This window comes from Berghia stephanieae, chromosome 4 (genome assembly GCF_034508935.2).
Source record: "Berghia stephanieae isolate SIO BIC M18660-M18661 chromosome 4, UCSD_Bste_1.3, whole genome shotgun sequence".
Taxonomy (NCBI): Eukaryota; Metazoa; Mollusca; class Gastropoda; order Nudibranchia; family Aeolidiidae; genus Berghia; species Berghia stephanieae.
This window is the reverse complement of record NC_088363.1, coordinates 84,497,844-84,510,488: the sequence shown is the minus strand read 5'-3', so window position 1 is coordinate 84,510,488 and position 12,645 is coordinate 84,497,844. Positions and strand designations below refer to the sequence as shown.

The 12,645-nt window shown below is 35.7% G+C and overlaps 1 protein-coding gene across 6 annotated transcripts in view; it reads right to left on the bottom strand.

Annotated features, from left to right (window-relative positions):
- The window catches only part of LOC144971421 (uncharacterized), a 50,360-nt gene that overhangs the window by 17,783 nt on the left and 19,932 nt on the right, over positions 1 to 12,645 (bottom strand). For all 6 annotated transcript variants that reach the window (XM_078912304.1, XM_078912306.1, XM_078912305.1 and 3 more), the window contains 6 exons: positions 12,368 to 12,541; positions 11,779 to 11,814; positions 11,471 to 11,500; positions 4,588 to 4,677; positions 3,229 to 3,279; positions 2,699 to 2,752 (listed from right to left, as the gene is read on the bottom strand). In XM_078912304.1, coding sequence (XP_078768430.1) covers positions 2,699 to 2,752; positions 3,229 to 3,279; positions 4,588 to 4,677; positions 11,471 to 11,500; positions 11,779 to 11,814; positions 12,368 to 12,541 — 435 coding nt within the window. The remainder of the gene's footprint in view (positions 1 to 2,698; positions 2,753 to 3,228; positions 3,280 to 4,587; positions 4,678 to 11,470; positions 11,501 to 11,778; positions 11,815 to 12,367; positions 12,542 to 12,645) is intronic.

Genomic DNA, 12,645 nt, shown 5'->3' with positions numbered 1-12,645 from the left:
CAGGTATGCCGTAATGATGTCGTATTTTCCAAATAACCTCCCTATCAATAATGTTCAATGCCTTTTCAAAGTCAATAGTATTCATATAAACTGGTGATTGTCACTCAAGAGAGTGTTCTATTTTATGGTTGGTCCAGGATCCGTCTTCCTTTTTAGGGACCTTGAAAACACACCCTTTCTTCCAATCTGAAGGTTTTTGGTTTGGACTCCATATTTTCAAAAGTTGAGGGTGCAACATGTCCTCACTGTGGTGTTTAAATTCGATTTGAGGGCCTCTGTGGGCACACCATCTGGTCCTGGGGCTTTTCCATTTTTCATTCCCCTTAATGATTTGTAAGTTTCTATTCTAGATGGGGGTACTACATCTAACCTTGTTTTAGCTGGTTTTATTTCTGGAGTTGTGTCAGATGGACCCCGATTTAGGAGTTCTCTGAAATGGTCTATCCATCAATTTCTGTTTTATTTCTGTTGTCAGAGGTTGATATTTCTATCTTTTACAGTTCTTGCCTGTGTCATTTTCTTATCTGAAAGAGTGTTGGTGATATTGTACAATGTTTTTAAGTCTCTTTTGCCGTTTCAGTAGCTAAGTCATTGAATTATGTCCTTAACTTTTGTCTTGCCTTGCACTTCTCTTGACTATTTTGTTTACAATGTAGTCTTCATCTTTCAGATCATTCTTTTTCTGCATTATTCTGACATTGATTTATTTCCAGTTTAAAGCGTTTTTCTTTCATCAACAATATCCCAGGTTTTATTTGGAAGCCAAACTTCGTCAGTTGATTTTCTACCAATAGTTTCTAGGAATGCTTCGTTCCAGGTGTTCTTCAGACAAGTCCAGTGTTCCTCAAGGGCTGTTTCCTCAACAAGATTTTCTAAAAGCTCGCATCTATTTAGTGAGCAGATGCTAAATGTGTTCTTGTTGTAATGTTCTTTAAGTTTTTGGGTATTGAATTTGTGTTGAGGTTGCTCGCAATTTTCTCTGTATGCCCTAAGTTTGAGCTTCAATTAAGAAACTTAAATGTCACTGTTGTCAGCTGTCGCCCGACATGATGCATTACATTATCACCTACTGCAAAAAAGTGTTTGGAATCCCTTCATAAACTTCGTAGTTTTTATTTTCGCTAAATAAATCAGCAATTACAGAAATCAAAAGTAGACGAATAGACGATTTTTTTATTATTTTGGTAATAAAATTTTTAAATCATAAATGAAACTACGATTTTTTTCAAACTGAAAGTAGTTTTTACAAAATTCAAGACTTTCGACTTTCTCTCGAAACAAAAAAAAAAACCCCACAGTATTTTGTCTGCACGATTGAAAACAATAGTGCAAAAATTGAGCGGATGCAAAATACAAAATTTATACAAATGCTAACACCAAACCCAAATAAAAATAAATGATCTTCATTATTCAAACACTCATTCGCAGCAATCTCTAGCGATTACAGTATTATCTGGTTTATGGATACACCAAGATAAGTTATCACTTTAAATTACTACAAGGCTCAGAAATTGCATTACCTAGGGCTATTGCAATTCGAAACACCCCAAAGAACTGATCAAGAGACCCCAACCATGGTGCTTGTTTTGATGCTAGTTTTGGTATAGGTTGTAGTAGCGATGATGCTCTAGTGGTGGTGGTGATGATGATGCTGTGGTGGTAGTGGTTGTGGCAGTGCCAATGCTGTGATGGTGGTTGTAGCACTATAACTTCTACTACTACTACTACTTTTGGTTCAAAATATATGGGAAATACCCACCTATGTAATATACAAGTGGATACCCCCCCAAAAAATGGTCTTCGTGCATTATTTTGAACCAACAGTGTTCCTAAAGCTGCCCACTTAATAAAAATAATTTTAAAATTAGACTCATACAAAATATTAAAGAAAAAAACAAAAAAATTTTAAAATCAAAATAAAGTATTTTCAGTTGTACTATAAAGGGAAATAACCCATGTTTGTATGTTTATGTTTATTGGCAATACAGTCCTTAATTGAAGGCTTCATTGCCAAAGATGTTGGTTCTATTTTATTTTCACCTGACAAGTTCTATTTAACAAGAAATAGAAGCTTAAATGAGATCTGAGACCATTTGAAGTATAAGGTAAGTTTATATATATATGCATAATTCAATGCAAATCTTCAAAATGGTGTAAAAGGTTTTAGTGAAAACCAGTGTTTCATAACCAACTGAAAAGATAAATATAGCACAAAATGTGACGCATCAGCTGATGTGTCCGATGTAAACAGACCAAATTTATTACAGAAAAGTGACATGTGTAAAATTGTCACTTTTGAAAGAAAATGAATGTAGCCTACATAGGCTTTTCCATTTTTCACCTGTATTTCCTAGTATCAAAAGTTAACATTCGGGTAAATGATAAAGCTAGCAATGGAGTCCAAATGCCGGTAAGCGTTTAAATTATATTACTAAAAAAAAAAACGGAATTGCACACTAATAAACACACAAACACAAGAGAAAATAAGAGGGGAGAGAGTGGCAGAGAGATAGAGAGAAAGTGAAAGAAAGAAAGAGAGCAGGAGAGAGAGAGAGAGAGAGAGAGAGAGAGAGAGAGAGAGAGAGAGAGAGAGAGAGAGAGAGAGAGAGAGAGAGAGAGACAGAGAGAGAGAGAGAGAGAGAGAGGCAGGCTCCAAATAGAAAGAAAATATGGTACACCACAAAAGATATTAACGTACCAATGTCATCCCTGGGTGTCAATCCTATATGTTTAGGTATGTCTTCCAATGAACCTACAAAATAATGAGAACGTTAATAAACAGCCTTAAGTAAAGCAAGTTGATGTCTAAATCTGACCCTGTGGAAAACTCTGTGAGTGATAGTGAATACAAGGCTGCTTGAAGCTGTGGGCTATGAAAACTATCAAATTTTAATAGTTTAAAAAATAATTTTAAAATTCTAAATGCAGAATGTTTTGTTATCACAATCATTCTAAACCCAACAGCAAAAACAATTTGTTAAGCAAAATTTTGTATAAAATCCAGTAAGACAGGAAAAAAGATCCCTCAAATATTCAGTCTGGACACAAACAATAGGATTCAACGTCTTTAGAAATAAATTTTGGGTCTTCCAATGTTTTGATAACAGATTGGTCGACCAGAATTTTTAAAAATTAGACAGGACCAAGACATGTTTACTTTTTGTAAAGAGAAAAAATATTCTCACCAATCAATATGAGATTAAATTCAAGCTACTTTTCTATACTTACCTTGATCGATAGAGTTTCTTAAATGCCCCAAAAGCTCTTCTTCATCCCCATCTGAAATATTTGAAAAATTAAATATTATCGGTGTCATAATGTATAAGCATTTTCAAGCATTACATTCATCCCATCTAAATTTTTTGGTTAATCATATTCAGAGACGCAAAATTTCGTGTTTTTTATCTGCTGTGATAGAGGTAGGTCCTAGACTCACAACATGACCTAAATATGGTTTGAAACAGTGATTTGACACCTCCATCACATGTCCTTGTGAAAAATATTTTGTAGTTTCTTCTGACCATCCTGCATTGATTGAATTGCTGGGACTGTTAGATCTGGAAGAAAGTGATTTGCATTTGACTCGCTTCCTATTTAAAGGGTATTTAGCAATTCTGTCCATTTAACACTGCAAAAATAGAGATAAATTCTTGTTCCAATAGCTGTATTGACTTTAAAGGAATGCTTAATTAATTGCAACAAATCTTGTCATAAAACCCAGAAGAAAAAAAATTGAGACATTATCCACCAATGGCTTTATAGGATTTTCTATTAATATTTTGTTAAACTTAAATTCTCTGAAAGTTTGTTTATTTATTATTTCATATCTTTGATAAAGTGTAATTGCAAAGGCTTTTCCAAAGGGCGACTTCTTCAAGCCTACAACGTAGGCAGTTCTTTAACATTTTACCTGCAATGTTTACACACCAATTTTAGGAACCTTTTTGTTTAGAAATGGACTCTTTTTTGTGTGTTTTATACACAAAATATTTACACATTTACCAAAAATCAACCCGTCAAACCATTTTGTATTTTGAATATTATCACATTGAGGTGATTATAGAGCTGGGCAGCTGGTAATGTGTGACCAGTTTAGATCCACCCCTTGATGGCATAATTTTGACAAGATAAGCACAATGACTTTTAGTTCATTTTCTTACAAGTCATTTAGCAAATTGCACCTTGAAGAGCAAAAGAAATAAAACCCAACACAACTGTCTACATGATAGTGATAGGACAAACTTATGACAAAAATAAAATAGAAAACAACATTTCACAGTGTGACAATTGTCCTTGCAAAATTAGCACAAGGCTATTGTGTGCGAGTGTGTGTGTGTATGCATGTATGTATGTAGCATACATGCTGTCCCTACAATATCATGTCCAGCTTATCATAAAATCAAGAATTGAAGTAAAAGAACTGCCTTCCTATAGTATCTGTTTGAAATTGTAGCAGAACAAAGTAATGAAAACCGAGTGATAAATGATTTTAGTGGTGAACTAATTCTTGATCTTAAAAGGAGAGTCATTCACATAAGTTAACTATACTCTTATACTTATAACAATAAAACAATCATTATATTTTACCTGATTTCAAATCTTTTCCTGCCATGATCATCTGATTGGAAATGGAATGCCTGTCTTGCGGTAACTCTGCCATACCTAACCGAGGACCATCTGCAAATATAACAATGGCAATTCAATATTCTTATTATATTTGTTGTTAAATTGAATTCGTATCACTTTCCAAATCCCAACTTAAGCCAAAAGTAAGAACATCCAAATGAAATCCTAGCTTTCTCAGAATCTTATCTCCGATATATACAGCTGACACCGAAGTAAACCTACGTCACTTAAGTTGATTTTCAATCACGTCGATTACTTTCCTTGGTTCTGCCCCCAAGAGACATTGATAACAGGAAAAAGCAAAGAACAAGCAGATAAATCAATTTTCAAATAAGAGGAACTTTTTTAATCAACACAAAGTATAAAATGTATTTCTTGTAATACCAAAAATAAACAATCTGTGCACCGCTTTCAGTGTAGCCTATAAACACTGGCAATATTAAGGAGAAATGAGGTGTAGATACGGGGCAGGGTGGTAGAAGCAATGCATTGTGAAGTAGTCACATATCTTTAGTCTAAAACTAATAGACAGAGACCATAATGGTAGTGTGTACATTGGGTGGATGAGCTGGGACGTCTGTAACAACAGGATGTTGAGGGGGGGGGGTTCTGGGAGTCAAAGTGATTCTTTTCTTTCAAACCGTAGGGCAAACCAAAAAAATAACTCATCAAATGCGAGAGGTAGAGAGAGATGGCCGGTGGGGGTGGGTGTATATGAATGCAGACCTGCCCAGTTGAACATGAAAAAATTTGCAAGTTTTAAGGAGATAAAAAAAGAGGTTATGAGTATATCAAACCCTAATGCGTCAGTCTCTGGAATCCATCTCACTCACAAAACCTTGGTGGTTTGAACAAGTGAATTCTTGTCTTGAAAACTTTGTTAAATGCTCTTTGAAACATGTGGACTGTTAGAAGACCATATTGTCAGCCTCATGGCAGCGTCATTCATAATATCTGAAGCCTTGGATACTGTATCTCCTCTAGAAAGGAAATCATCTACATATATATTCTCTGACAACTCTTTGACTACGGTACTTTATCTTCTGACTGGTAATTGGACAAGTGATGCTGAATGATGGCATTCTGTGAAAAAAGGAAAAGACCTGTTTCCAAAGGGAACATGCATTATTCGCATGATACAAGTATGATTGCCAACCTTCAAAAAAACCTATGGACATCTCAGACTTTCCGACAAATACTGATTTCAAGAAATGCTTTCTCAATGTCAGCAGAAATAACAACCTTATGACGTCTGAATTAGATCAGTATGTCACACAAAAGCGGCAATAAATTCCATGCAGTCATTAAGAGAAACTCCGTTTGGCCCCACTGCAAGGTGTCAAATGCCAGGGAGATTTTAGTCGGGGAATTTGAACTTTGTCACAACTGACCTATGAGGCAAAATCGAACACAAGATTGCAACCATTGCTTTGCTAACTAACCCCCTCTTCAATAACACCTGCATCTTCCATGTTCTGTACAGCATTATATCCGTTATTGTATCCATCTTTCAAACATCTCTTTAGACAGCTTCTTTTCTCGGCAGTTTAATCTTACCCATGCTTCTTTTTCATTACATTGTAATGTTTATTTCTTTTCTTTAACCCACAGTAAAGAAACCTCTAAACTGCCATCAACATGACTTATTTTATCCTTAAAATCAATTTGTACCTTAGACATAGGTTTATTCTGGTTTTCATGATCGCACTCAAGGTAATCTAAATCCCAAAGTTTTCTAAAATGTGACTCTGGAATTTCATTAAAACAAATAAACTGTCTGCAAATTGATGGATTCTGTTTCTGCCCATCGTGTTGATACGCTCCTGAGAGAAGCCATAACCCTAGTCGAGTCCTTTGTGAAAAAAGTCCACTCTGACTTTGAATTGATGCATTCACATCAATCAGATGCCATTAGTAGTCTTGGCCTATCAAGATGTCCATTGTAAAACTATTGGTTGTACTGATATCTTGTGAAAATCAACACTGTGGAGAGAAATATGATATAGATGGGAATTTTGGGTTTGTGCAAAGTGACACTTATCGAATCCACCTCCGTAAGGAGTAACTGGCTAGTATTCCCATCGCTAAAGGCAAATGTAATACCATATACATTTCTAAGCTGACCAGCTGAGCCGTACACTGACATTCTCACAGTTTTTCGACCCACAAATGGTGGTCTTAATTTTCTGACTGCCTCGCTGGTGATAAAACTCTGAATCATTATCAAACAAGACATTCATGATATTGCCATTAATTTTCACTATATTGTAACACTGTTAGAAAGGCTGCTCTGACAAAAGGTCACGTGTGATTGCAAACCAACCCCTTGGTCATCATTGTTATCTCCTGAATCTAAACTATTGGGACTAGCCTTATCATTTTTGCACAACAGTTCACCATTTCATGGTGATTCGTTAACACATTTTTCAATGATTACTGAAGCAGACTTATGTGATTGCATTATGTCGTCTCCAACTAAAAGTTGTGATTTAGACCCCTTAAACACTGCCATTTTAAAAAAATGCATTGATGTAATTTTAACACCATTTACATGTATTGTTAATAATTCGTTGCAGTCAGGTGCTGTACCAGACATTTACAAAGTTGCTCATGTCAAACCCCTTTTGAAAAAACCTGATCTCGATAAAGAGAACTTAAAAAACTATCGCCCTGTCTCTAATCTTCCTTTTCTCTCTAAGATCTTAGAAAAGCTTGTTTTGAAACAATTACTGTCTCATCTTAAAAATAATTGTCTTGAAGAAAAATTTCAGTCTGCTTATAGGCAACATCATTTGACGGAAACCGCACTTGTTAGGGTTGTTAATGATCTCCTCTCTGTTACAGACAATGGTTCATGTTCTTTGCTGAATTTGCTTGACCTATCGTCTGCTTTTGATACTATTGATCACAATCTTCTTCTCAAACGTCTTGAAATTACTTATGGCGTGTCTGGTGCAGCGCTTGATTGGTTTAGGTCATATTTGTTTAATCCCTAAACAGATTATTACGGTGGATGAATATAGATCGGAGGAAATCTTTCTTGATTGTGGGGTTCCCCAGCGTTCAGTACTTGGACCCGTTCTTTTTGTTTTGTACGTTGGCCCTCTGTCTAAAATCATCAGAAGTTTTGGTCTGTCTTACCATCAATACGCTGATGATACGCAATTGTACTGCGTTTCCAATACGAGAAATTTACAAGAAGTATCAGCCAATAGTAAAAATTGTATCCAAAGTGTTAAGAAATGGATGAATGAGAACAGACTGAAACTGAATGATGATAAGACGGAGGTGCTGTATGTGGGGAACAGGAAGTGGAAAAGTGAAACAGATTTGAAGTTGGGGGATGCCTCTATTCAAATTGTTGACAAAGTGAAAAACCTTGGCACATTCTTAGACTCTGGACTGTCGATGGAGCATCAGGTTAATAATTTGGTTAGATCTCTCTTTTTCCAACTAAAAAAGATTGCTTCCATTAGACGGTTCATATCTGAGGATGTGACCAAGCACCTGGTTGTGTCCCTCGTACTATCGAAATTGGATTATTGTAATGCTCTGTTGTTTGGCGTTTCGCAATACAATCTGAAACGTCTTCAGATTGTCCAAAACAGCGCTGCCAGACTAGTATTCATGAAGCGTAGGTGCGACTCTGCCGGACCTCTACTTCATGACCTGCATTGGCTGCCTGTTGGGAAAAGAATTTAATTCAAAGCTTGTGTTTTAGTGTATCGTTGTCTTGAAGGTACTGCCCCTTCCTACCTTTCAGAACTAATTGAAAGATATTCAAAACCCCGCCCCTTACGTTCGGCCAGTGATTCCACAAAACTAGTTGTCCCTCGAATTCGGAAAAATGCTGGAATGAGATCCTTTTCTCATTTCGGACCCTCTATTTGGAACGCCTTACCGCAGAGCATTCGTGAAAAAGAATCTTTGTCTATTTTTAAACGTTCGCTTAAAACATATTTGTTTCGATTTTAGTAGATGGTATGAGAAGCAAGATAGGTTTGGTTTGTGTTGTGTTGTGTGTGTGTGTATGTGTGTGTGTGTGTGTGCTTGTGTGTGTGAATGAGTATGTTTCAGCCAAAGTAATTTGTAATTTAAGCGCTTAGAGTCTGGTGTCTCGGAGTTATAGCGCTATATAAGTTTTCAGCATTATTATTATTATTATTATGATGTTTTCCCCTACAACTTTGACAATGAGAGGAACACTTTTTCGTCACGTGACCTATTCTCATGCAGACAAAACAAAGCTGGTTTTCTTTTAGTTTCACTTTAACATTGTCAATGTCCATCTTGAATATAACTCTACACTGATCACTGCCTTGTCCACTAGTACAGAAAACACAGGTTGTCAACACGATTGATGGTTCAACTCTTGAGTGTGTTGCTTTGGGACCAGGGACCTATATATTTTTTGATATAATCCAAGCACTACATTCCATTTCGTGTCACTTGAAAGGTTAATTTATCGCCTCTTCAATGAATGAAGTCATTTTCCAATCTTTACATTTAATCAAAATATACAATTCATCAAATTCACAATCAACTCATGCCCACCTAATCCCATTGTCTCACATGAATTTAAGACACAGCTCCAAAGAATTTCAATGCCAAAACAGGAATTTCTGCATACAAAATCTCAGGTTGACCATAGAGTCAATTTGAAATTCGGCTCACATGAATATTAGACACAACTCCAAAGTATTTCAATGGCAAAATAGGAATTTCCGCATACAAAATCCAATCTATTGAGGACTATATGATATGTAAATACGTCAAATACCATCCCAAATCCCCTTTTAAAAAATAAATAAATCAGCTAGACTCTACAGCTCTAAAGCCAATTTGACATGACGCATAAAATATCAAAATGAATGGTATTTAGTGGTAATAATCACCATGTGGTGGTTTTAGTAGGTGGTAGGGTTGGTGGTGGTGGTTGTAGTAGTAGTAGTGGTGGTAGGGATGGTGATGTGGTGGTTGTTGCAGTAGTGAAGTTGGGGATAGTGATGTAGTGCAGGTTATTTTAGTAATGGTGGTAAGGATGGTGATGATGTGGTGGTGGTATGGATGATGATGGGGTGGTGGTTGTAGGAGTGGCGGTAGGGATGGTGATGTGGTGGTTGTTGTAGTAGTGGTGGTGGTACGGATGGTGATGGGGTGGTGGTTGTCGTCGTGGCAGTAGGGATGGTGATGTGGTGGTTGTTGTAGTAGTGGTTGTAGGGATGGTGATGTAGAGGTTGTTGTGGTTGTAGGAATGGTGATATGGTAGTGGTTGTAGGTATGGTGATGTGGTGGCTGTTATAGTAGTGGTGTAAGGATGGTGATGTGGTCGTGGTTGTGGTACTAATAGTATTGGTAGTAGGGATCAAAACTATATATATCAAAAATTAGGCAGGGGGATGGAGAGGTGTTATTGAAGAATACTAGATGGCGATAGTGTTTACAGTGCAACCTCCCGATAACGACATGTCAAATAATTGCGCACCGCTGTCATGTTGCACAGCAAAAGTTCTGAGAGTTGTTAGAGCCATAACCGCTTCACTGGCTGTCAAAACAGGGAGTGGAGCATCGCCGTCAAGATCATCATACCTTGATCTTCTGTTGTTGGTGTCTTTGTCTCAAGAATATCTGTGACAACCGACACTTCAAAAGTGGATGCCATTCTCATTGGACCTAATGGTGGTAAAAGTTGCGTTCTCATTGGTTCAAGCAGGAATCGTTTATATAAACTTTGAGTACTAATACTCTGTATTTTTAGTATCAGATATCTACGAAAACTGCCGAAAATCGCCAAAATGATATCGTTACTCTGAGGTTTTAACAAAAAGTGCATCGTTATTTGGAGGTTTTTTTTTACTGATCTTAAATAGAAAAAAAATCAGGACCAGGGGTCAATGTCGTTATCAGGAGGTTGTCGCTATTCGGAGGTTCCACTGTATTATTGGGCCCCAACCAACCTACCCTTTTAAGATATATTTTTATCTTTTTAATTATCGATTGGGGGGGGGGGGGGGAAAGAAAGAAAGATAGAGTAAAAGAGAGAGAGAGAGAGAGAGAGAGAGAGAGAGAGAGAGAGAGAGAAAGAGAGAGAGATAGATAGAGAGAGAGAGAGATAGATAGATAGAGAGAGAGAGAGAGAGAGAGAGAGAATGTGGGAGAACAGGAGAGGAAGAATGCGTTTCAAAGTTAAAATAAAGGAAAGAGAAAAAAGAAAAAACAAAACACAAAAAAAAAAAAATTAGGTTGACCTAAAGGTTAAATAGGTAAAGAATATATTAATACGTTGAAATAGGTAACGAATATATTATTCTAAAATGAAATGACAATACAGTAAACTTAGCTTTGAAATTCTCCTAGATTTAGTAGAAGGCTTGTAGTCAAGTTGGCGATGAATATAAATAAAATATTTTGATACAGTACAATTTGGTGCTGATCAAAATTAATATAGAAGCAGAGATGTGAATTCCTGATAATGATAATAATGATAATAATAATAATAATAATAATAATAATAATAATAATAATAGAATGAAAAACTAATCTGGTAAATAGATTATGAATTGGCCAAAATACATATAGAAATAAAAAGACTTAAAAGCCCAGTAGTCTCATTAAAGCTGACACTATCTACTAGGTTGATGCCTCTAGTTATGGGTCATCGCATGAGCCACAAGCCTCATCATTAGCAGTATATTTGGTGTGTATGGATAAAATAATAGAATGAAAAACAAAACAAACCAAAAATAAAAAGATATTATAAGAGAACAGAACTAATTCATCATATCATCAACTACTATGTAAAAACTGTTCAATAAATAATATTGTGGTAAAACATTATACTCACTTAAAGGTATACGTTCCTCACCTCCATTACCTGAAATGAATGTAAATCATTTCAATTTTCTTTATACATTCTTTATTTATTTGCAACACCACCAAACACTATGAAAAAAATTCTTTAATAAATTATTTTCGTGGTGAAACATTATATTCAAGCCTCCTGAAATGATGAACGTAAATCATTTCAATTTTCAATGCACATACTTTACTCATTCATATCACTTCATGTGGACAGAACTCATTCATACCATCACCCAATACTATGTAAAAACTGTTTAATGAATAACTTTGTGTAACACACATAAAACTCACGTGAAGGGGCTTGTTCTTCTTTTCCAGTTTCCCCTCCTGAAATGATGAATATAAATAATTTCAATTTTCAATAAACAATAGTTTTCTTTAATTTCTACTACTACTCACAAAATGACCTAAATCGGCTGAGAGAGTTTGCACCAGCAATAGGACTTCTTGATGTCATTAGGAAAGGCATTGTGCACAATGATCACCTTGCTGTAAGGCACCATTGCCTTTGTATGAAAATCATAGAAAAGGTAGGCAGGCTGCGTGTCTCATCCTCAGAGTGTAATGTCCACTATTCCATTATGTAAACGTTGCTGCTCAAAGCTCGCAGAAATAAATAACAATGTAAAATTGAATGTAAGCTTCAATTTTATGACAAAAACAGATCAAATGAATGTTTCGGGTTTCCCCTTTTATAACAAAACAGGATGAATGAGGTAGTGGCGTTGTCAATGATTCATCTTGACAATGCCACTACCTTTCCATTTTACTATACATATTACGTGTTCAGAAAAAGAAAAAAAAAAGATAATAGGCCAAAAATAAATGAAAGTAAATGAATAAAGTTTGTACAATTTGCAATTACAATTTCTAAACTTACCTGCAGCTATATTACTGGTGTTTACCGTCTTCAATGATCTGATGAACTGGAAGATTCTGTCACGTTTATTATACACTAAACACACTATTATTATTATCATTATTATTATCACAACTGATATACAAATTATGATGACATTCGTTTTACTTTCACTTCCATCTTCGTTATCATTATCTGAAAGAGAAAACGATATATGATTGATTGAAGTGGGTAAAAATATGAGTGAGTACTTCTAAAAGAGTATACAGTCCAAATAAATTGTGTGATTTTATTTTTTA